Source organism: Harmonia axyridis, chromosome 1, assembly GCF_914767665.1.
Source record: "Harmonia axyridis chromosome 1, icHarAxyr1.1, whole genome shotgun sequence".
NCBI classification, from domain to species: domain Eukaryota; kingdom Metazoa; phylum Arthropoda; class Insecta; order Coleoptera; family Coccinellidae; genus Harmonia; species Harmonia axyridis.
The window spans coordinates 49,409,434-49,436,897 of record NC_059501.1 but is presented as its reverse complement, the minus strand read 5'-3'; the positions used below and the strand labels follow the sequence as shown (position 1 = coordinate 49,436,897).

Genomic DNA, 27,464 nt, shown 5'->3' with positions numbered 1-27,464 from the left:
ATTAATAACTGATACTGTTGTAGATTATTATGTGTTTAATTTCCATAAAATGAATGTTTTGTTACTGAAATATATGTTTTTAGTTATGTTTAATATACGGCCTAATAAAAAGCGTCACTTCCACTTCTGATAATAACATTTTTAAATATGATTGATAAGTGAGAGGAACTATTCGATCTATAATGTTCCTTAAAACTCAAAATAATGAATTTTCACCTTAATTCAATACTGAAATCCGATTCAAACCAAAATTATTGAATTAATCAAACTACAATTCAGTTATTGGCTAAACCCTACATATAAGTGTTGGCAAGAAATCGTGAAGGAAAAACTACTTTTAACAATTAATCTTCAAATTAATTTAAATGAGTATGACTACTTCAAACCTTATTCTAGCAAGGCACTCGAAATTTTGCAACAAGCTTGAAATGCTTATTTCTTATAATATATGCGTAAAAATGCAACCCGTTCGAAAGATCAATTACCGAAATTTTCATTATGGCATCTTCCATATTTTTCTTGAATTATCCTTGGTCTATATTTGATTATACTGATGATATGATCAGCTTTATATTTCGCACAGTTCCAGGTTGTGTTTTAGTTGAAGCCTCTGAAAACTCGATCCTATCGGTTCTGTGGTATCGGAGATATTTGATAGTCGCCTTTCGATATCCTTTTCAATTGCTCTATGGTTCTGGTTCACTGAGGACCATGAAATTTCACGGAAGGCTTCATTCAAATTGTCGTATTTCAAGGGAGTGCGTAATTTCATTCAAGTCAAACTCATAGTTTTGAAATAAATAGAAACTCAACATTTCTAAAAGACATATTCACTAAAATCTTGGTCAGATTTTACCAGTTAACGAACTTCGCGATACGAAACCACCCAAGAACACCGTCCTTCATCTCGAATGTTTCGTGTATACGAACACGCAAACAGATTTACATTTGAAGACGAATTCATCAACAGGGAGTCAAAACTTAAATTTCGACCACTCAAAAATCGGTGAGATTAGGACAGAGTTTAGCCCTAAAAATGATGAAATAGGAACACCTGCTACAATGATCGACTCTGGCGTTGGCATAAATACATATTCCAAGTACACGACATGTTCTGCATCTTGCGAGATCCGACGACTATGCGATTTCGACCCTTATTGATATACAAAGATTTTGATACTTATCTCGCATCTTACGAGATCCGTCTTAGTGGCAACGTTGAACGGATCTCATTGCCACGCGGTATACAATGTATATAGGGTATATAGGAAAGGATCTCGGATTGTTGGTTTATAAGACATGGACCTCGTAGCGTTGAAATTTTACAGGGATCTCGTAATCACATTTTCGAAGTATATATACATATATATATATATATATTTATATATATATTCGTTCACTGAAAATTTTGTTGATCGGCAGTTTTTAAAGTTGATTTTCTTGACTTAGATTGGTTCTTGTGTATAAATACTACCTTGATTACCGTATCAGTTTAGTTCACGCATCTGCTGTCGACTAAAGCGTTACATACACCTCAATACAACAAAGAATGGCAGTTAGTGAAGATCTATCAAGATTTTTGAGAAATGAATTTTCCAAGCAAACTGCTGCTCTAAAGGAGGAACTGGCGAGGGTTAGAGAAGAAATAAAACAAGTAGGAATAACCACGGGATTGCGATTGGAGTCGTGTGAAGAAAGAATCTCCAAAGTGGAAGGTGAAATACTTAATCTTAAGAGAAGTGCGTTAAAGAACAACGTTATTGTTTCGGGATTGGAGTTGGATGACTCAGATTTGCTGCAATCGGTTATTTCTCAGCTCAACTCGCTTCTGGGCGTTAATTTGAAGGACATTGAGATCAACAATATTTATCGACTGGGAAGGAACAAACCGGTGGTAAAGGTGGAGTTCATATCGTTTTTGGCAAAAACTAGAATTCTCAACAATCGGCATAAATTGAAGGGTTCTCGAATTTATTTAAATGAGGATCTTTGTGAAGAGGACCGTGGCGACTTCAGAATCCTAAGACAGCAACTAAATCTAGCCAAATCAAAAAATTATAAGACATATATAAAGTCGAAGTGCCTATTTGTCAACGGTGAAAAATTCACCGTAGCTCAACTCAAAAAGCAACTTGGTTCGGATTGTTTGGCATCAACTGAAGAAAAATTGAATCCCCAGCCTGCTAGAAACTCAGAATTGACAACGAGTGCACCAAACAGTCCAGCCCCTATAGCACGGTATAAAGCAATGCTGACTGAGCACGAACACCTGGAAATAGAGGAGGACTCGAGACTTAAAAAGGAGATTGCATCGATCAATCAGGTGCTTCATAAGGCGAAAGACTGGGAGGAACTGGGTAGAACAAGGTCACAGTCACAATCTTCGGGAAGTGTCAGGAAGGAACAGAGAGTAATTAACCCCGGGAATAAGAACAAGAAAGGTGAATGAGCCGATAAGTTGAGTTTTATGTTTTTTTTCTACTTTTCAACTTTTCTATTGACTGTTTTTGCGTTTGATTGATTGATTTTGGTTTTTTTTCTTTATTGCTAATTCCTTATTGTAGATTGTTTATCAATTTTTTTTTCGTTTTAAGATGGATCAGTTTTTAAGAGATTTTGAGGTGGAAGTATACCGGTCTGAATATCTGGATCAGTTGGTTGATTTAAACAGTTTTAATGTATCACAGAAGTTTAAAATAATTCATAACAATATAAGAAGTATAGAGAAAAATATCGATGAGTTTAAATTACTCCTCAGAACTTACCCCGAAGACTTTCACGTAATTGTCTTGACGGAAACGTTCACAATTTCAGATCTGAATCTTTATAAAATCAAAGGATATACTTGCTTATACAACAGTGGAGATTACAACAGAAATGACGGTGTTATCATATATGTTAGAGAAGATCTACAATTCAGTGAGAGAATAGTATCTATTGGAGGGATAAAAGTATTAGAAATAGATATAGAGTTGATGGGAAAGACAATTAAAATAACGGGAGTTTATCGTTCACCACAGCTGTGTCAGAGGATATTTAATAGGGATTTATTGGATTATATTGAAAATACGGGAAAATGGGACTACCATGTTGTTGTAGGAGATATGAACGTTAACTTATTGTCAACCGGTGAACTTGTTGAAGAATATAAGAATTTGTTCAGTTCATTCGGATATAGTTCTTATATTAATGATGTAACCAGACCTTCCAGTGGTAGTTGTTTGGATCATGTCTTTCTTAGTCGCCGTTTTCCCACTGAAGATAGGAATAGTGCATTCATTCTCCGTTCAGATATTACCGATCACTTTGCTGTATTATTGTGCCTGGATATTGAAAAAATCCAAGAAGAAAAAACTCATAAATATAAAAGTTATGTTGATTATGGCAAATTGAAGGAAGACCTTGGAAGAATAAATTGGGGTAATATGATTGAAAATAAAAATGTAAACTCTTTTGCAGAAGCTTTTATTGATTCATTAACTTATTATACAGAAAAAAATACAACAAGCATTAGATTATCCTGTAAAAAATCAGTTAAGAAGGACTGGATTACACCAGGTCTTTTGAAGGCCATAAATATAAAAAATAGCTTATATAAAAAAACTATTAAAGACCCACTTAATGGGAGGTTGAAGATGCAGTATTCAAGGTATCGAAATGTTTTACAGAAGTTGATAAAGGCTGCAAAAAGAGAATATATGAATAGCTTCGTAACAGAGAACACTTCAAGGGCGAGATCTCTATGGCTGTATGTAGATGATCTCTGCGGAAAAACTAGTCCTGCAACAGAGATAATTTCGGTCAAAAGTTCTGATGGACAAGAAATAACATCAAAGGAAAAAATGGTGGAGGAGTTCGGAACTTATTTCAGTGAAATAGGAAAACGACTAGCGGAAAACATAGATGAAGTTCCAGAAAAGGAAGAAGGAGAACGTTATTGTGATAACACACTGTTTCTATTTCCATCATCTGAAGATGAAGTGAGAGCAATGATAAGAGAATTAAAAAATGGCGGATCTCCGGGAAATGACGGTATTAGAACTGAATTCATAAAAAATATCCAAGATGAAATAATAGAACCTATAATGTTGCTTGCAAATCTATGTTTTGAGACGGCTGAATTTCCGAACATTTTCAAGGTGGGTGTAATCAAACCATTGTTCAAATCGGGAGATAAGACCATTTTATCCAATTATAGACCAATCTGTTTAACATCAAATTTGTCTAAAATAGTGGAGAAATTGTTGAAAGTTCGTATTGTTAATTTTTTGGAGAAGAATCGAATTTTGTCTGATAATCAATACGGATTCAGGAAGGGCAAGTCTACACAGGATGCAATAAAAAAAGTAGTAGAGAGAGTTTACCAATGGTTGGATGGAAATAAGATGGGTCTGTGCGTGTTCATCGACCTTGCAAAGGCCTTCGACACCGGATCGCACAAAAAGCTATTACGAAAACTCTATCTCAATGGCTTTCGGGGTAAAGCACTCAAATTAATGAAGAGCTATTTATCAAACAGAACCCAATTTGTGAAGATAGGTCAACATTCGAGTAAAGGGAAAACTTTTGAATATGGGGTACCGCAGGGGACAGTATTGGGACCAATTTTGTTCATAATATACATAAACAGCTTACTGCTAATGAAAAGAAAAGGAGAGATTATCAGTTTCGCAGACGACACTGTCATAATGTACGAAAATACTACTTGGAAAAAACTGAAACAAGTAGCAGAAGGAGATCTTTCAATGATAAAACAATGGTTCAGAGAGAATAAATTAACGGTTAATTTGCAGAAGACAAAATACTTACCATTTGCTGCTTACCAATCAGGACTTCCACATATGGGCAATTTAAAAGTTGACAACGAAACATCAATTCCAGAAGCTGAATACATAAAATATCTAGGAATTACAATTGATCGACATCTAAAATGGGATAAACATATAGATATCTTGGTGATCAAATTAAGATGTTTACTTACCAAGTTTAGATATCTGAAAAAGTACTTGGATACAAAAAGCTTAATGATGGTATACTCAGCTTTATGTCAGTCCCAAATAGGATATGGAATAATAGGTTGGGGCGGAGCATATAGTTCTCATCTAAGGAGGGTTGAAGTGGTCCAGAAATGGTTACTTCGAATTATCTACGGAAAGCCTCTCCTGTATCCATCAGATGAATTGTTTGCTATTTCCAGGGTCATGAATCCTCACCAATTATTTGTTCTGCAGATTTTAATTGGCATAAGCGAACAAAAAATTCAACTCCAACTAACTGAGTGTGAATATGAAACACGTAACAAAACAAACCAATACCTTAGCAGGAAAACGAATAGGTCAGAGATGCTTTGCCTATCTAGCCCCAAGAATATATGCCGCTGTCCCAAAGGACCTGAAAAATATCAAGGAACTCATTAAAAGGAGAAAAAAATTGAAAAATTGGATAATTGACCAGGGCAGAAAATATTTCAATTTAATAATAAATCCCCAATAACTCACATCATTTTCGAGGATTTTTACTAAAAGAAATGAATGGATAACTTACTTACCGAAGACAACCTTCCTCCATGTAAATATGTTGACGCAACTTGCGGTGAAAAAAATGAGCTTGTGTTAGTGATATATTATACGTATAAAATTTGCACTCATCGGTGATCATTATACTGTGGATGATGTACTCTTAACTTTTTGTTGAATATTGTATCTTTTGTTAGGATATGTTGTTGGAATTTGATTTTGATTTGTGGAATTATTTGAATACCGGCTATTGTATTATATTTTGTTTATTTAGTATTCACGTACAGGCTCACGCCTCTGTGATTATATGTTTATACCCTGTAGCTTACAGAATAAACCATTTTATTATTATTTTTTTATATATATATATATATATATACAGGGTGTTTCATCATAAACTGGACAAACATATATATTCGTGTAGAGGACATCGGGAGAATCATTTTTGCCTTATACAATATATCCCGTTCTCGACGCATAAGCGAGATACAGGGTGTTAAACGTCAATTTTGAGCAATATTCTTATGGCTGTTGTCAGTTTTGTTTAACACTCAAAGAAACGGTTTTTGGTCAAATCTCAGTATTTTTGGGTCCTCTATTATGAAAAGTTGATGAAATCCGAAAAAAGAATTACAAAATGGCGGAAAACCTGCAACGTTCCTAATTATTTTTTCCGGTGGTCAAATTGAATTTTAGTTTCTGAATGAACACAATTTTCCAAGAATTTCGGTGCAAAAATTTTTTCAAAAATCGAACACAAATTTTTTTTTACATGTCTACAGCGATAAAAAAATTTCACCCGAAATGGATGAAATTTTGTACAATTGTACTCCTTCAATTATCAATCACGAATATGAAAACAGAATTGTAAAATATTAAACGGTTTCGTTACTACAGCCATTCAAATGTTTCGTTCAAACCTCCAAAAAAAATTTAGAATGGCTTCTTAGAGTCAAAATTATTGAATTATTGCTATTTCCAAAAATTCCGGATGCTAAAATGTATTCATACAAAAAAAATTCGGTGAAACTTAGTTGGGAGTCAAACCCTCGATTCCAACGTAAGTATTAATGAAGAAATTAAGACAGTTCTGATATTCGTTGCTAAGCAACGGAAGTTCGTAGCTCATAGAATTCTACTGGTTATTTGAATTTCACTGAATATAATCTGACTCAGCGGAAAATCTTCAAGAAGATCTGGCAGAATCTCCGTCAGGAAGTGATAATAGCCGTTTCCAGTCAATGTTTGAGGAAGAATGTATGGTCCGATAATGAATTTATTTTTTATTCCCGCCCAAACATGAAAACCTCTTCTGGCTATTTTTTGATACCGTAGCATGCGGATTTTCTCTATGCCATAAAATATTATTTTTTTCTGTTGAAGAAACCATCCCTATGAAAAGTATCATAGCTTCATCCGTAAATAAAATTTGATGGAGAAAATCCCTATTTCCACGTACTCTTCTCAAAATAAACTGACAGAATTCTTTTCTTCTATGAAAATCACCGTCTTCTAAAGTTTGGCAAAGTTGGAAATGGAACGGATGGAAGCTGTTCCTTTTGAGTACTCTCCAAACAGTAGTTTTACTTTTATTCACTGGAGGGTGGTTCGAAAGAGTTCTTGTTGAAATCATTGGGTTATCTCCTACTAAATTAAGGATGCGATCATCGTTTGTTCTTATTGTTTCCTTCTTTTTCCGGTGCAAACTTCCTTCTTCACGTAATTTGCGTACTGTTTCATAAAAAGTTTTGATGTTGGCAAATTTCTGCTTGGAAATCTGCGGGAGTAAATTTCCCATGCTTTTCTGCCTGAGCAATTCGCTTCATAATAAGCCTTCACAATATCATTTTTTTCCAAAAGAGAATATTTCATTTTCGTTTCCAATACTCGTGTCACGATACTTGCGAAATTATATTCAGTGAAATTCAAATAACCAGTAGAATTCTATGAGCTACGAACTTCCGTTGCTTAGCAACGAATATTAATATCCTTAGAACTGTCTTAATTTCTTCATTAATACTTACGTTGGAATCGAGGGTTCGACTCCCAACTAAGTTTCACCGAATTTCTTTTGTATAAATACATTTTAGCATCCGGAATTTTTGGAAATAGCAATAATTTAATAATTTTGACTCTAAGAAGCCATTCTAAATTTTATTTGGAGGTTTGAACGAAACATTTGAATGGCTGTAGTAACGAAACCGTTTAATATTTTACAATTCTGTTTTCATATTCGTGATTGATAATTGAAGGAGTACAATTGTACAAAATTCCATCCATTTCGGGTGAAATTTTTTTATCGCTGTAGACATGTAAAAAAAAATTTGTGTTCGATTTTTGAAAAAATTTTTGCACAGAAATTCTTAGAAAATTGTGTTCATTCAGAAACTAAAATTCAATTTGACCACCGGAAAAAAAAATTTGGAACGTTGCAGGTTTTCCGCCATTTTGTAATTCTTTTTTCGGATTTCATCAACTTTTCTGAATAGAGGACCCAAAAATACTGAGATTTCACCAAAAACCGTTTCTTTGAGTGTTATACAAAACTGACCACAGCCATAAAAATATTGCTCAAAATTGACGTTTAACACCCTGTATCTCGCTTATGCGTCGAAAACGGGATATATTGTATAAGGCAAAAATGATTCTCTCGATGTCCTCTACACGAATGTATATGTTTGTCCAGTTTATGATGAAACACCCTGTATATATATATATAAATATATATATATATATATATATATATATATATATATATATATATATGTATATATATATATATCGTCACTATCGACGTCACTATCCCGGCCGATGACAATATGACTAAAGCGTTCGTCGAAAAACTGACGAAATATCACGATCTGGCATTTGAGATGAAGACGATATATGGCCTGAAATCGACTGCTATACTCCCGCTGGTCATGTCAACAAATGGGTTGGTGGAAAAACATCTGCTTGAGAACACGCTGAGACTGGGCTTAGATAGAGAGCTTGTAAGCACAGCGCAGAAAGAAGTAATCCTCGCAAACACGAGGCTTGTGAGGAAGTTCTTAACGTCCCTCTGAAGCGCTTTGGCAAAAAAAATGCCCGGCACTAGGAGTTACCTGCCCTATATGGTGATTGAAGGAAAAAAAAAAAAAGAAGTATATATATATATATATATATATATATATATATATATATTATGGTGAAAAAAAAAAAAATATATATATATATATATATATATATAAATTTTTTTTTTTTTTTTTTTTCACCATAATGGGTTAGCTCCGTAGAAGGTTCCTACTACTTTATTTTGGATAAAATTATAAACCAATAATTTTATTCAAAATAAAAAGAGTATGAACCTTTAATGACGATTTTCTCAACTTTTTGCAAAACGGAATAGTATTGTTCAATTAATACGTACGTCTAATTAACGTACCAAGTTGGTTGATACAATGAACAAATTTCATTCCAACAACGAAACTCATTCATTGAGATAACGAACTCGTTCATTCCAATAATAAATATCGTACATTGATTCAACCAAATCGTACGTTGAATTGACGTACAACGTTCGTTAACCCAATGAACAAATTTCATTGGGACAACGAAACTGATTCATTCGGTCGATGAATCATACGTTGTGATGTATCATAGTAGTAATATTTACGCACATTCGGTACATACTACTAATGTACGATAATTCGTTTGCCCAATGGACGCATCCACTGGCTTTATTTTGATGAATAAATAAATTGGCCCAACGTACATTTTCGTTGTACCTATTTACGTACTCTTTTCGTTCAGTGTACGCGCTTTCGTTCCCATTGTTTTGCTTTGACCGCAGATATTGGGAAAATTTATCGGCAAATCCTTATACATTTTAAAGATTCGTCCTACCAAAAGGTTCCATTTCGCGACAAACCCGGTGTTCCGATTGAGAAACACAACCTTGATACCGTGACATATGGCATCGGCGTCAATTCTCGCAATTCACGGGGAAGACGATGGCACCCAGCATCCTATCGCAGCGGCTGTGTATAAGCGGGATTTTTATGTCAGCGATCTTTTGACCAGTGCACCCACTAAACACAAAGCCTTCTCAGCAATCCTGATACGTATTTTTTCCAGAAGAGGAAAATCAATCGCGATTTATTCCGCTAATGCATCAAATTTTGTAGGTGCCAATAATAAGCTTCACGAACTGCATAAATTGTTCATCTCTGAAAATCACACTAAGTTGATTCAAAAATATTGCGATTGTGAAAAATTTTCTTGGCATTTTATACCCCACAAGTTCCCCATTTCGGCGGTATTTAGCAGGCAGCAGTTAAATCGTTCAAACAACATCTCCTCCATATAGTTGGTGATATTTTATTGACATTTGAACAATTAGAAACCTTTGTGGTCGAAATAGAAGCGATATTAAATTCCCGTCCCTTATCACCCATGTCATCAGATCCAAATGATAGAACTTTCTTTGACACCGGGCCATTTCTTTATTGGTGGTACCTTGACAAGCTTTCCACATTTTTAACATTCAGATTCGAAAGGAATGAACTTTGCTTTGAACCTTGTTGCTTCAAAGGGGGGGAGTATGTTGGGTCTCATGTGAAAGTAATGGATAGACAATTGATCTATTTTCCCATTTTTTGGTTCTTACGACAAGGAACGTTTTAGAAATCGATTCATGTTTCCCATCTGTTGGAAATTAAGACGAAGAATTCGCATGAAATCCTCATACCTCTCTCCTAGTCATGAATCTGAACCCAAAAAGACCAATATGTTTTAGTTTCTATGCGTGAAGGAATGTTAGAGCTTTATTTGAGTCATTTAAATGAAAAACCTTTGATCTATGAATGGTCAAGGTCACCTTAGCCGATCTATCGGATCCCCTTTCGTCACAGATACCTAAAAATATTGGTTGGACTTTGCTATGTATATACTTCGTATGGTGCTCTATGTAATAGTTTTGTCTCCGTTTTCTCCTTCCACCCACATAGGCCCATCCCTAAATTCTCCACTTTTTTTTGTGTAGAATATGAGTAGCCAATGGAAAACCTATATTTCCTACTTCCCAAATTAAGGGATGATTTAATGTTCATTTAAAAGTATTTAAATATGTTGTAACCACTTTTACATCTATTATCTGTTCACTAATTAGTGTGAGTACTTCGAGTTAAAGAGGGTAATCCCTTCAAATGTAGAAGGTCATATTTACTTTTGTATACTTAACAGTGTATAAACTTGTAACAAGTTCTTGCTATCAAGTTGGATAACAAGAAAATAAACTCAGTGCAAGAAATAGTTTCAGTCTTAGCCTGGACCTATCCTTCTTCACTACGATTATCTCAGAGTAGATAAATACAGAATTTTTTATAGAACATCTATTATATTTGAGTTGTGGCCATACCATTTGGTCATAACAGGCTCAATCCCAAAGATTGAGTTGATAAACCGCGATAAACTAATCGTAGTACGAAACATTGGTCCTTCGAGCCGGATTAAAATCGTTAATCCGCAATCCGGAGCCGAATTAAAATCGTTACTCCGCAACATTGTCCACCCAGGGGCCGGATTACAATAGCTAAACATTGGAAAGTCAGACACCGGATAAAAATCGATTATCCACAACATTGGTGCTCGAGAAGCCGGATTAAAATCATTACTCCACAACAATATTGATACTAAAGGGGCCTCTAATCCTTGACGACGAAGAAGATTCCAGTGGTTCTAAAAGACTCATTAGCACATTATCAAGCAGAAAAGGTGTTGTTAACTCTTAAGTTCAGTGTCGAGAAGTGCATCGCAAATATTGTGCAGTAGTGAGTGTGTCGCCATAATAAGGCAAATTCGGGAAGAAAAGGAAGTAAGTTATTGTACCATCAAACCAATATCCCTTATCGTTTTTAATTTTATTGAAAAGAAATGGCAACTAACGATATTAAACGCAGAAATGCCAAGAAAAAACTCACATCGGTTGAGAAATTTTTTGATTCATACAATGAAGAAAATCATTTTTTTATACTGGAAAGATATGTAAAAGAATTAGAAGAGTCTATCCCTTTGTCAGACAATTCTGACGGTCTTCATGCCTTAAAACCTGTCATTTCCTTATTGGTGATTCCATAGACTTATTATTGATACATCTATGGGTGATTCATTCGCTCTTTGGTACTAATGCGGGACGAGAATACTTCACCATTGAAATGACAACTAGGCAGAATAACCGAACTTTTTCCTGGCAAAGACCACATTGTGCGAGTAATGAATGTGAAAACAAGTAAAGGTATACTTAATGGTGCATTACTAAAACTATGTCCTTTACGCATGGAAGAAAATTGACTTTGACAAAAGGATTTCTGAAATTTTTCTTTCCGTTGTACAAATTTATTCATTTATTTATTTATTTAATCAAACGTAACAAGCCATTTTACAGATGTACCAGAAAATAACTGAACCTAGACATAAACAATATTGAAAAATATAACATAATAGTAATAATAAAACAAAAAAGAAACTAAGAGTAGAATATAAAATTATGTAGAACATGTGAGATATTTCTTCATGTCAAAAATAGACATTGTCCACAAGTCAATATCTCGGCTATGAGCCTCTCTTGAGGCTCTATCAATAGGCTTGTGGAAACTGTAGTTAGTGGGACAAAAATTAATAAAAATTGTTCCCTCTTCCTAAGGGAGACTGTATTGGCACTAAGGCCAATTCTCTCAAGCACATAAGAGCAATCGGTGAAATTATTCAATATTTTGTAGACAAACATTAAATCAATGTTTTTTCTTCTACTATTGAGTTCTTGAAGTTCCAGCATATCATAAAGTTCATCATAATTAATATCCGAGCTTGGAATATGAAGTTTGAAGGCAATCCACTTTAGGAATTTTTTTTGCACTCGTTCTAAACTGTTTATATGAATATCATACAATGGTGACCATACGACAGTAGCATATTCTAATATTGATCTTACATGAGCTATATAAACTAATTTGATTGCCTGAATATCTTCAAAGCCAGTCATGCTTCTTTTTATAAAACCTAATATTCTCAATGCTCTTCCTGTTATATATTGAACCTGCTCAATGAAGTCAAATCTTTCGTCTAGAATTACCCCGAGATCCCTCATAACCGTTACAGTCTCCAGTACTTTATCGTCTATCCGGTAATTAAATTCTACAGGGTGTTTCCTAAACATGCGGCAAAAATTCAGGGGGTTGTTCCTTGGACTATTTTAAGCATGTTTTGTCCTTGGATGATTTTTGAAAAACCTCTTTGTTTCGAAGATACAGGGCGAACAACATTTTTCATATTTTTAAAATTAATAATAGTTTAAATGAAAATGCGTACCACACTGTGTTTACTAAGTAGATACAATTGATTTTTAAATTTGTTTAACAACATTCCAATTACTAAAAACGGCCAGTTTTCGATTATTTCCTATGGGCCATCTAAAATCATTAGTTTATACCACTCCAGTAGAAAATGTGGAAGACTTGCGAAATCGGATCATTGCTGGGTGTAACTTAATAAGAAATGATCCTGGTGTTTTTGAAAGGGTTCGGCAGTCAATGACGAGAAGATTGGATGCTTGTATGCTGGCTAGAGGTGGTCATTTTCAACAGTTTTTGTAGGTTGAGTTGAATTTTCATGTAATTTTTCATAATAAAATGTTATTATCTGAAATTTTGTTTCCCCTATATCTTCGAAACAAATAGGTTTTTCAAAAATCATCAAGGGACAAAATATTCTTAGAATAGTCCAAGGAACAACCCCCTGAATTTTTGCCGCATGTTTAGGAAACACCCTGTATATTTTCTCGTGATCTGTGAAATCTCATGATTTTACATTTATCGATGTTGAGCTCAATCTCATTGAAACGGCACCTTTTCGTAAGAGCATTTAAATCTTCTTGAAGTAGATTACAATCATGTATACTTTTTGTACTGCGGAATAACTTTAAGTCGTCAGCGAAAAGAAGGAAATAGCAAAACCTTATAAAGCTACCTATGTCGTTAATGAAACATAAGAAGAGCAATGGTGACAAAGGGGAGCCCTGAGGAACACCGGATTCAGCCAAGAACTCACTGGATAAGGCATCATAAACTCGTACTTTCAGCCTGATTCCCTGAATCCGAGCAGACAACCAACTCAGAAATGGTTCGCGAATCCCAAGTTTTTTCAACTTCTCTATTAGTAACCAATGGGCAACCGAATCGAAGGCCTTTGCGAAATCGGTGTAAACTGAATCAACTTGAGCTCTACCTTTCATAGCACCTATAATAATGTCTGCATAAGTTACCAAATTTGTTGTCGCCGATCTCCCGTCTATGAAGCCATGTTGTTCCTTTATAAATATTTGTTTGAAAAGAGGCGTATTTTTTTTGTGACCAAGGAATCAAATATCTTAGGTATATAAGAGGGCTTACAAATTGGTCTATAATTTTTGACATCACTCTTGTCTCCACTCTTAAAAACAGGGATAACATAAACAGATTTCCAAATCTCAGGGAAGATTCCTACCTCGATCGGAAGGTTGAATAAACGACACAAAGGAATGGCCAGGCTTTTACCACATCTTTTTGGAAACATAGATGAAATCTTATCTGGTCCCGAATTATTACTATCAGCAAGTGCGTTCAGTTCTTGTTGAACTTCATAAGTTGTGAAACTGAACATAGATAAGTCAACCGAATGATCATACTTAACATTTATAACCCTTTTATTTGACTTTTTGAATGTACGAGAAAAATAAGACCCGAATAAATCTGCTATCTCCTGAGGATCGCTTGTGGCCCTCGAATCAAGGTACATGGAGATAGGTAGACCTTTATCACATTTCAGTCATTGATGTACTTCCAGAAATATTTTGGATCTTCACGGACAGATTTCTCTTCAGATTCGATGTAGGTTTCGAAGCATTCCGTAACTTTCATTTCACAAATATTTTTGACTTTACTGAATTCCCAATAATCCTTTATTCGACCAGACTTTTCAAAAGCTCTATGGGCCGCCTTTTTGGCAAAAATAAGGTTTTTTAATTCTGCTGAAAACCAGCATGGATAGGTGTGGCGTAATTTGACACTTTTAGGAACAAATCTTTGTATCAGTTTATTCATTAAATATTAAAATATACCAATACTGGAATGAATGTCATCATCAACCACGTTAGACCATTCGACATCATGCAAGCAGTCAAGTATAGCAGCGAAATTAGCCTGTCTATAATCATGTTTCAGTTGGTTCCTGATTCAACCCTAGAATACCCAACATATCATCAAAACAGAGAATCGGATGATGTTAATCACAGGGAAGCAAAGTGTCACAGGCGGTATCCAGTCTCACGCTATCGAACGAAGAAAGAATCAAATCTAATATAACTCCGTTAGTGTTTTAACATTATTTACCTGTGATAAGTTGAGTGAAGCCATGTATTCGGACAATAAGGTTTGAGGTTGAGAAAAAGTTCGTTATTCGGTTCTATCTGGAGACCAACAATCACCTGGAGCATTGAAGTCACCACAACATATGTGATTTGCAATTGGGAATCTATCAGATATCAGTTCCAAATCGTTGGAATACTTTTCATAAATATATGATATACTAATCGGCGGAATATAAACATTAGACAAAATCACAGAATTAGAACTTAAATCCAAAATAACGAATATTTGCTCTAAATCAACATTAACAGTTGGCAAGACATGGGCTTTAAAGGAATTTCTTACCGCTATCAAAACACCACCCCTCATAATTTTATCACTAGTTAAAGAGTCTCGGTCTCTACGAAAAACCCTGTAACCCTCCATACCTAGCTCAGAATCAGTAAAATCCGATGATAACCATGTTTCAGTTAGAAATATAACATCGTAGTTCGAACTTAATACTGAATGTGACAGATCTTTTAGTTTAGTACGTAAACCTCTCACATTCTGGTAGTAACAAGACAAATAACTCGGAATAACATTGGAAGGAACAGTTACAGCATTTTCACAACTTACAGAGGGCAAACAAATAAGATCACGAGTTGAGTTGAAATCTACGGATCAAAAGCCCCTCAGGCCACGCCTCCGGGTGAAGCAGATCATCGAAACCCACATCACTGCTTTCAAATTTGAATGATTTCTTCGGGTTCTTAGATTTCAGATCGTAACAAAGCAGGTCTCTATCCGGCCATCTCTCCTTTGCATAAGTCAGTATATTCTCAGGTGTTATACCAGCATCCAGTCCTCCAATCCAAATCCAGTTCCTCCCCTTGGGGGCTGCCTTGACAAGTTGATTGGATTTTCCATTTCCTCTAAGTACATCCTTACTTACTAGACGTTTAACCGCACTGTGAGAGGCTTCCGGGTTTCTGGGCTCTGGGTTATCCTCCACTGTTGACAACGCTGGTGCAACTGGTAAATTCTTGGGCCTACGATTCGGTTGTCCACTTGTAACCTTTTTTTCAAGAACTGGTGGTAATTCTATCGCTTGTTCGCTCGTCAAAGGAATCTTGACCCACGAAAGCTAACCGAAGACAACAAGCCAATGAATTCGACATTACTCTCCCTCAAAGATGTCACCTCTTCCTGAAGAGCGGAGTATTTTTTCTCAAATTCATCTTTAATGGATTTGGTATGCTCGTCCATTATTTCCTGTATCATACACCTTATTGAGCTAAGATTTTCGTCTTTTCCTTTATCCTCATCTCTGATGTTCTTCTTGGATTCCAGCGACTTCGTACAAGCTCTACACAGGAAAAATACATTGCTTGACTCTGCAATTACCCTCCAGAGAGCATCCTTCACTCTGACACATTGAAGGTGGAAACTTGCATCACAAAAATAACATTGAATCGATTTATTATCAACAATGAAATTATCATCGCACAATTTGCAGATACCAGACAAAGTGGAATCAACGTGTGAGGAATCCTTATTCTCGGTATGATATCACCAGGTTAACCAGATGGTAATGTTTATGTCCTGCGGTGAGTCACTATTTAAACTGAATCACCGCTGAAAATCACCGAGAATTTTCAATTAAGACAAGAAAAATTCACCATTCGACACTTATACAATCTTAGATGATAACATTCCCTAATTTAAACGAAATTATTGATAATAAAAAACGATAATCCGAAGAGACAACGACGAGATGAGTGTTATCGACGACGGAACACATGCGATCATGGTATCATATCATGTGGAAATTAAAAATTAAATTGTTTTATATAACCATTTTCATAATGACTTTATGTATGTATGTATACAGGGTGAGTCTTTGAACCGAAGATTCTTGAGGTCGAAAGAAACACTTTTTTCATTTAACATTTTTTCCGATTCCTGTTAAAAAGATATAGCCATTTTAAATTTTCATAATGAGCTAATTCACCCCTGGTAACCGGAACACTGAAGTTTTCGCAAGTATTTAATATACGATTTGAACCTAGGAAATAAGCTACTATAGTAATAAGAAAAAACCATCATAAACTCACTTTTAACTTTCCATTTGTTGAACAAAGTAGTACTTATAATATAATAAATCAGTTATTCCAATTTCATTGACGATAAAGATTAAATATTTTTCTGTTGACTTTCTATTCCATTTTCGATAATCAGAAGGAATTGAGCTCGCTACCACCCATATTAGCTCAGCTATGATATTCATAATTCAAATCCATTCATTTATTATATCGCGTTCATAATATATCGTTGTTTATTTCATTTCGTACAAGAATTGCCATTTAACCTTACATTCTCAAATAAATAATATTCATCTGTGAAAGTTTTAACACAGACTAGTAGTCTGTGGTTTTAACCTCAAATTTCGAATGTTGCAAATTCAAACACAGCAGTTCCAATTTCCAAAATAATTGTGTGGATACAAAATAAATGAGTGTGCATTCTGATAGAAAGTGATTCCTTTATGAAATGGAGTATTTGATTTGTTCCAACTATCTCATAAAAATAATGATCTGCATCAATATTTTTGAAGCCATTAGTGTGAAAATATGGAAATGAAGTTTTATGGCTCTGTAACCAATGGAAAATGTTAGACTCCACTTGAAATCAAATTTGTTCTATAATATGTACCTACATTATAGCTAACTCTACTACTTGATTCAGCTTGATTTTGCCGTTTGAAATAAATGAGAAGTATTCAATATAAATATCCACAATTGAATATCCTGTTTCTTTCAACTCACCTAATTTGTTTTCATATTAAAACAATTATGGCAATCTTGGAAGTACGTCAATCATATGCTCTAGGATAAATTTATGGAATAGCACAAGAATAAAAGTATTTAATCTCAATCACATGAAAATTTGTCTAGTATGTACTTAGTGGTATATTTCGATGTGAGTTTGAATCACCAGAAGAAGAATACAGTATTGTTCGATAGCAGCATTTTTAAGTGGGATATTGATTGTTTTCATTATTATGGGACTATTTTGTGAAAACATTTCAAACTTTTCAAAATAGAATGTTGATTTTAATGAAGTATTTTTTTATTATCAGAGCTGTGTCAAAGCTCAGTAATTTGTAATCAAATAGAAGAGTTGAGGTGAGCTTATTCAAATAACTTCATTTTCAAACTTAGTTGGCTAGTACTTCTATTCTGAAAACTGAGACATGACATCATAGTAAATATTCATTTCTGTGTTTTCTCCACGACAGAACAGAGTTGCATTCAGCCAAAGTACAAATTTTTTGAATTTTACAGATAATTTTTTTTTAAGATCAAGTTACTCGAAAACGGTGCTTTGTACGAGAAAATATGAAGAGTACTTTTATTTTTCAAATTAGCCAGATATTCTTCAGTGAACGTTCAAATTACTTTTAAGAGTTGGGTTCTTCGAATTTCTGGTATTTTCATGTGATGTAATGTTCATAATGAAGAAACTGAAAGATGTGTAGGAAATCTTGTGTTTGGAGAAGATGTATCACATCAAGGAAAAGCTATATTCCAAAAATCATTTCCTTCAATAAAACCATTGTCGAGATATAGCCGAAAATCACATTTTTTATTGATTTTCAACAGCCTGTATCTTTGTAACCGGGCCGAATCGGAAAAAAGTGTTTCTCTTGACCTCAGGATTCTTTGGTTGAAATATATGTACAAGTCAAAGACTCAACCTGTATATTTTGAATATGTATGTATTTTGATAACATTTTCATTTGTTTTCAAAGCTGAAGCTTTCAAGGTGGGCGGTATGTTTAGAATTAGTATCATCAATTTGAACCCTTATCATACTCCGCCTATGGATTTCATAGATTTTTCTAGAAACTGTAGGGCCGTGTGCAGTCAACCCCACATGAAACCACTTGACACCCTGTGAGTCTATGCAGGAACGCAAGATATTTAGTCCATTATACAGTCCACTTACATAACCATCATAAGTGAATATATTATTCGTAAACAAAAGAACGTTTTTTATTTTGAATAAAGTTGAGAAAATACCCAACACATTTTGAAAACATCAGGTTCTGTTCACTTTATGAAAAAATCGAAACATTTCAAAAACGGTATAAATCATTGATTCTTATAAAGCTAGAAAAAAAGGTACCTCGTCTTGTCGATTCTTTTTGGATCCATTTCCGTGCCCATCGGCACCACTGCTTTGAACTGTGTTCATATTCTCGAAAACTCTTCACAAATTCCTTGCTGGATTAACATATTTTTCGTCAAAATCAAATAGAATTTTTCAAGCTCATGAAATAATTACCAGGTTCATGTTGATCATATACATGCAGAGAATATTCACCTAAAAATGTTATACTTGATAATATGATACGTGACTTAAATCAATTCTGATCTCATATGAATGTATCTATCCCATTTCAACCTTATTCTATTTTCTTTTCCGTGTTTTGTCAATATCCTCTTTCAATAGTAGGGAATAATAGGGGTCTGTTAATTTGGTCACATATCAACAACCCACAAATATTAACGAGATGTTTATAACCAGGAAGTAGTCCTTTCGAGAAATCCAGTTTGACCTCAAATATGACTTCGAAATAGAAAATCATAAAGAAAGAAAAAAATTCAATTGATTATTGAAAGTCATCAATTTTGTAACGGTTATTGTATATTCACCGACTGACCGATACAATTTGAATAAGACCATCGGATCCCGGATATTATTTTGCCAAGTCGCTGGATTAGAATCTACGTCCATTATGGGCACTGACGACTGAAAAATGGGTTGTAATTGCTACTTTCCACTATGAAGCATACTATACAGGATAAGTCCTCGACTTGTATCTACATATGTCTCAACCAAAGATTTCTTAGGTCAAAAGAAACATTTGCTCCTTTATTATTTTTTCCGATTCGATTTTTTTTTCTTACTGAGTAGAGCGGGCCTTCTGCGATTGATCAGATTTTGATGGAATTTTATGTTTGGAAAATATTCATCACATCAATAAAAAACTATATTCCGAAAATCACCTTCTTTTGTTTTCGAGTTATAAGCGAAAATTGGAAAAATGGCGATATCCAAAAACATTTATATCTAATACTGATGGTAGAGCTCTGAAATTAAAACATTATACATCAGGTACTTTTTAACGTTGCATCCAGTGGCGTGATCGTATTTTCAAAAGGGTTTTTGATTATGAAGCTATGATCCAAAGTTAACTAGATTTCTGTGCCATTTTTTGAAAGCTTAATTTTTCCTGATTTCAAAAATATATAACATCGTATGATTCGTATCAATATAAATAATAGAAAATGGTCAAAAACCTTTTTTCACCTAAGAGCCCCAATATTTCTATGGTTTCCACTGATGATGAGCACAGAAAAATTGAGCTTTCTATAATAAGAGCAGTCTCTTCCGTAGATTTCAATGCTTTTTACCAATTTCTATAAAATTCGAATCACGATATGTTTTATAAATTTTTTATCTAAAAATTGATTTGGAAATAACGAAAAGATCCACAATATCCAACGTTTCAATCGAAAGAGTTGTATTGGGATGGATGTATGTAAAGATTATTTACATAGGTCTCCAGAATGAATACGGACAAGTACCAATCCTTTGTAAATAGCATATGAAACAACGCATATATGATTGAACTCAACAATTTAATTACGAAAGAAACAAACAAGAAATAATATTTAACCTAATACCTAATAATGACAACAATTGCACAATGCACAGTCGACACCTCTTCTCGATATTTCGCACCGAAATCAATACATGAATATTTGAAACTGTGTTCAAGCTACCTAGGAAATTTTTTCCGAGTTCATTCATATTTTCGAAACTATTTTTGTAAAATAAATCTAGATTCGAATTTTGTAGAAATTAGTAAAAAGCATAGAAATAATCATATTGACGGAAGGACACAGCTCTTGTTATAGAAAGCTCAATTTTCTGTTCTCATCAACAGTTGAAACCATAGAAATATTGAGACTCTCAGGTAAAAAAACGTTTTTGACAATTTTCTGTTATTTATTTTAATACAAACCATACGATGTTATATATTTTTGAAATCAGGAAAAATTAAGCTTTCAAAAAATGGAACAGAAATTTAGTGTTCCTATTTGAAAAAAGATAACTTTGGGTCATAGCTTCGTAATTAAAAACAATTTAGAAAATACGAGCACGCCACTGGTTTCTACGTAAAAAAGTGCCTGTATAATGTTTCAATTTCAGAGCTCTATCATCAGAATCAGCGGAGATATGAATGTTTTTCGATATCGACATTTTTCCAATTTTCGCTTATAACTCGAATACAAAAGAAGGTGGCCAAAAATGAATACTACCCTTGTTAGTTTCTCAGAAAAAGAGACCGAGAATGGGGTATCAGACTTTGTCTATGTCCTCTGCTTTCAAAGTTGTAGTACTAAAACATCGAAATTTGCCCACCCTGTACATATATTTTGACCGAAGATTCGGGAATCATAACGATTTGAAGTCGCTACCGCTACCACCCATATCAGTTTTGATTTTAATAATTCATATCTCTTCATTTATTATATCGCATTTATAATATATCGTTGTTTATTTCATTTCGTACAAGAATTGCCATTTAACCTTACATTCTCAAATAAATAATATTCATCTGTGAAAGTTCTAACACAGACTAATAGTCTGTGGTTTTAAGTTTGAACCTCAAATTTCGAGTGTTGCAAATTTAAACTCCGCAGTTCGAATAATCTATGTTCTAACCTAAAATATTGATTTACAGTATATACTGTTATTGTTATATAATAATTGATATTATGTTAAAATAAAATGAATATCATCGAAGATTTGAAGAAACCCAACAGAATATTGAAGTTCCATACATATTTTCAAGAAATTTTAGAACAATTTCCAAAATAATTGTATGGATACAAAATAAATGAGTGTGCATTCTGATAGAGAGCAATTTCTTTATTGAATGAATCATTTCATTTGTTCAAACTATCTCATAAAAATATTGATCTGCATCAATAATTTTGAAGCCATCAGTGTGAAAATATTGAAATGAAATGTTATGGGCTATAGCTCTGTAATCAATGGAAAATGTTCCACTTGTGATCAAATTTATACTACAATATGTACCTACATTATAGCCAACTCTACTACTTGATTTATCTTGATTTTGCCGTTTTAAATAAATGAGAAGTATTCAATATAAATATCCACAATTGAATATCCTGTTTCTTTTAACTCACCTAATTTGTTTTCACATTAAAACAATTATGGCACCCTTGGAAGTATGTCAATCATATGGTCTAGGATGAATTTATGGAATAGCAAAAAAATAAAAGTATTTAATCTCAATCACATGAAAAGTTGTCTAGTATGTACCTAGTGGTATGTTTCGATGTGAGTTTGAATGATATGACCAGAAGAAGAATACAGTATTGTACGATAGCAGCAGTCTTTAGTGGAATATTGATTGTTGTCATTGTAATGGGACTATTTTGTGAAGAATTTTTTGATCATGGGCTTTATGGGTAATCAGGACTTTTCAAAATAGAATGTTGGTTTTAATGAAGTATCTTCTTATCGTATATTCATGTCATTAGTCCCTCATATAAAAAGATAGTTCAATTTGAGGAATACTTTTTGTTTAATTCATGTATCTGTAAACTTTGATGATGAATGTTATCAGCAGAGCTGTGCCAAAGCTCAGTAATTTGTAGTCAAATCGAGGAGTTGAGGAGAGCTTATTCAAATAACTTCATTTTCAAACTAAGTTGGCTAGTACTTCAATTCTAAAATCTGAGACATGACATAGTGAATATTTATTTCTGTGGTTTTTTTCCACAACAGAACATAGTTGCATTTAGCCAAAGAACCAAATTTTTTGAATTTCACAGATAATTTTTTTTTTAAATCGAGTTACTCGAAAACGGTGCTTTGTACGAGAAAATATGAAGAATAATTTTATTTTTCGAAGTAGCCAAATATTATTCAATGAACGTTCAAATTAGTTTTAAGAGTTGGGTTCTTCGAATTTCTGGTATTTTTAATGGGATGTAATCTTCATAATGAAGAAACTGAAAGATGTGTAGGGAATCAAGTGTTCGGAAAAGATGTAGGTATCACATCAAGGAAAAGCTAAATTCCAAAAATCATTTCTTTCGATAGAACCATTTACGAGATATAGCCGAAAATCACATTTTTTTTTATCGATTTTCAACGGCCTGTATCTTTGTAACCGGGCCGAATCGGAAAAAATTATAAGGAAAAAAGTGTTTCTTTTGACCTCAAGAATCTTCGGTTGAAATATATGTATTAGTCAAAGACTCACCCTGTATAATTGATCCTTTGACCTTCGCTTCTACAATTGTTGAAACCATTTTTTTATGTATGTTGTGCGCTACGTTTAAGGCGTTTTGACAATAATATTTGTAATGTACCTACCAATTCAGGAGTAATTAAGAGAAATCAGGAAATGTCTTGGTATCAAATAATTTTTAGAATTCGAAGAGTCTGGAGATAATAGACGCTTCAATGCGAATACAAATTGTAGAAAGCTGCTCCTAAGTACTTACAAACATTGGTACCTGAAATTTCGGGGACTAATATCTTTGCTGGTTTGATATCGGTGTCCTATACAAACTACCAAAATAAGGAGTGTATGAGGCGATACATTTCCATTAGTTGGATCTGAGGGATAAAATACATCAGTGTTATTTTCCTCAGGAAACTTTCCTAAATGTTGAACCAAATAAATATGTCGTGAAGCTCCGACGAAATAGCAACCATCAACTTTGAATGTTGGCTAGTTGGAAATGGAGACTAGTGTCCCTTTTAAAAAACAAATTATTGAATTATACGAGGAAAATTACGTCTGTGGCATTCGTGGTTAACATATTTGACAATCATAATATATAATTACATAATATGAACCCTTACTAAATAAATAGATCCTTTCCTTCAATCCCATAAGAACTACATATTACAATGTATCTAATTGCAGATTCAGCATTTCATCTTTATGAATAGCCCTTTGTTTCACTTGTTATTGAATTGTTATTCACCTAAGAATTTAGATAAGAAAATCTCTAAAGGGGACTGAATCTGTGTACTCATGAAGAATTGATTAAGAATTGATTGTGTATTCATTAAGAAAATATTGTCTCGCATTGTATTCGAAATAAATCGTTTTGTTTTTAAAAATGAGGTTTTCCACCACAAAAACATATTTGGCGACGAGTTGATGGGATTGTGCCGTTCCTATTAGAGAAGAAAATTTGGTGACATTGATTGTGCCATTCTTTCCTGCCAGAAGAAGAAGTTCCTGCAGTGATCCAAGAATCCAACTTAATCAACATCGATCTTCCCAGGATGTCGGTTTCAACCGTTCAGCACAACCGGATAGAGAGTAGAAAACCACCCAGAAGCCCTGATCACCTGAGTAGCGCCCCGTGACGACTTCACAGAATACAATTTGGTGAGCAAAATCCTTTCCAATCCTTTCTTCCCAGTTTACTTATTCTGGACAAAAAGAGTCCTTTTTAATAGTTTTGTGTGTAAAACTGTATCATAGTTTTTCCTAGGTTTCTTTAAAAAACCGACATAAGAGTTTTCCCTAGGTTACTCATTTAAAAAACCGATTACTATATTTTACTTTATTGCATTAATAATTGATCAAGATTACGTCAGTAAAGCATTTTAAAGGTAAAAAAGAGCGTGAAGAAAATATAAATATGGCTCAAGAAAGAATAGATCTAACATTGCCAGAAAAATTTGGAATGTTATTACCTAGATTTTCAGAAATGAGTTGCATTCGTTCTTACGTAGCGCAGAACAATTTTTATTCATGTTTGCAAATGAAGCCCAAATAATTAAAGATTATTGTTTCGCAGTTGTAAAATCGAAACTTACTGATCGTGCATTAGCAGAGGTATCACACTTCTGATATACCTAACAATGGGGACGTTCTTAAACGATTCTTAAATACAAAATTCGGAGATCAAATAAATTTAGATGTCTTAACTCATCAATTGCAATTTTTAGCAAAAGAGCCACATGAAGACATGTTAAATTTCATTGATAGAATAATATCGTTGAAAATTCGAATTAATTATAGAATAGATTCAGATCCTATGCCCGATCCAGAGAAATTAATTTATAAATCGAATATTTTAAAAATATGTAAAACAGTATTGATATCGAATTCCCCAATAGAATTACGAACTTATTTGATTACTAACAATGCATTCAACTTTGATAATACCGTAAACGCTGTGAAAGATAATTTATGTAATATGGCTCAGTATGAATTATTAGACAGAAGTCGAAATAAAAATCCTATACATAAAAATGTATCGAGAAATAATTATTCCGATCATCGCAATAATACAAACAAATACAATCATTTTTCAAATGATAATTATCGAACGCAGCATTATGAAACGCAGCATAGATTTCCTCCGAGACCGATCTAATTTACGCAACGTCAAGTTAATACTCATTAACCACCTGAAAGAATGTCAGTACAGACACGAGTTTATCCGCAAAAAAGATTTAATTATTCAACCCAATATCAAAATAATCCCCAGAGAAAATTCTATAATAATAATGATCGAAGCCCTGATTTTCTTGTAGAAGAATTAACTAATATTGATATAAATCCTAATAAGAGAAATTCTTTCTCACAACCTTCTACATCGAAAAGTAATTTCTCAAATGAACGAAATTTTCAAGACCCTACTTTAGAAAACGAATTGACTTAAATTCTTCTTTAGATAATACTAATCAGCTACCATTTATTGAATTTAAAAACCCTAGATGTAAGTTATTAATTGATAGTGGTTGCTCAGTTGGTTTGATTGATCCTAAATTTGCATATAATTATTTCCCTGAGAATATTTTCAATGAATCGACTACATTAACTGCTTGCATGAGACAAGAAACGTCGAATGAAAAAGTATCGTTACCATTGTTTTCTGAATTTAGAATAAACGACTTTCATCCTTTCATTCTTTATAAATTTCATAAGAATTATGACGGACTTATAGGAGCAGATTTCTTAAATAAGTATGGATTAATGTTAGATTTCAAAAATCAAATTTTAAAAAATGAATTTTGTCAAGTTCCTTTCAAATATCAACAAGTTTGTCAAAATCCTATCAAAATACCAGTGGACCTCAGCCATCTGGAATCCAAAATAAGTAATCACTTAATGAAAATTTTACAAACTAACAAAGATGCAATTCAATTACCGGGTCAACCCTTGAATTTTTCTAATAAAATTAAACATAGAATTCGAACAATAGATGAAGTTCCCGTTCATTGTAAGATTTATCGATACCCAGAAGTACATAGAGAGGAAATTAAGAAACAAATCGATGATATGTTAGAAAAGAAAATCATTAGACCAAGTATTTCACCATGGTCCTTTCCTGTTGTTGTAGTTCCAAAGAAAAAAGATTTATCACAAAAACAAAAATGGCGCATAGCAATTGATTATAGAAAATTAAATGAAAAGACTATTGATGATAAATACCCTTTACCGCAAATCGATGCAATTTTAGATAAGTTAGGAAAAAAGAAATATTTCACAACGCTCGATTTAGCGTCAGGTTTTCATCAAATTGAATTAGATAGTGACTCAATAGAAAAGAAAGAAAGAAGATCACCCTCTTAATAAAAACCCTACCTATATCAAAGCCCCAATCACAAAAAACTTGATCCTGCATTCAAAAAGATAGATGCGAAAGAAATTGATTCACATCGTATTCAAGACGATAAAAATAAACATATTTATCATGAAAAAATATTGAAACAACGAAAAAAATAAGTTTCAAATTTTATTTGCAGATTCAAAAATGGACCAAACAAATGGTATACTACTTACTCTAACAATGATAATCCTATGGACAAAAATAATTATCATAATAAACGCACTCGAAATCATTCCCTTAGAAAATAATATATAACCCGTTTTATTAGAAAAAGCCTATGTTACGAATAAGAATCTACAATTGATTCATCACATTGATTTTAATAGGATAGAAAAAATAATTTTTAAATATCAAAAGGAAATTGAAAATCTGAAAGACCAAAAATTAGGTTTTGCTCAGACAGCAAATTATAAATATTAACAACATTCAAATGAGATAAACTTTAAAGCCCTTGAAGAGATTCTTAATAAGAGTATTAAAACTAAAAGAGGATTAGTTAATCTTGGTGTTAAAATTTCAAAAATATTATTCGGAACGTTAGATTCAGATGATGAAGAATTATATCGAAACTATTTTAATAGCATACAGAAAAATGAGAAAACGCTCATGAAAAATCAGAAGCAAATAGCTACTGTTGTAAACGATCTGAAAAGTAAGTATATCACTAAATTCAAAAATATGAATGAAAATCTGAAATTATTACAAATTGTTCCAGAGTTACGTGAGGTAGAGCAAATGCATCTCATGACATTTGAAATTAAAGATATTAAAAATACCCTTGATGAAATTCAAACAGCAATAAGTTTTGCAAGATTACACCTTTTACACGA

The 27,464-nt window shown here is 33.4% G+C and overlaps 1 protein-coding gene across 2 annotated transcripts in view; it reads right to left on the bottom strand.

Moving 5' to 3' along the window:
• The window catches only part of LOC123673441 (inactive dipeptidyl peptidase 10), a 536,532-nt gene that overhangs the window by 497,250 nt on the left and 11,818 nt on the right, over positions 1-27,464 (bottom strand). The window contains exon 2 of one of the 2 annotated variants that reach the window (XM_045607927.1): positions 19,067-19,264. The exons of the other annotated variant lie outside the window; for it this stretch is intronic. Coding sequence (XP_045463883.1) covers positions 19,067-19,135 — 69 coding nt within the window. The 5' untranslated portion in view covers positions 19,136-19,264. The remainder of the gene's footprint in view (positions 1-19,066; positions 19,265-27,464) is intronic. 2 annotated transcript variants of the gene reach the window in all.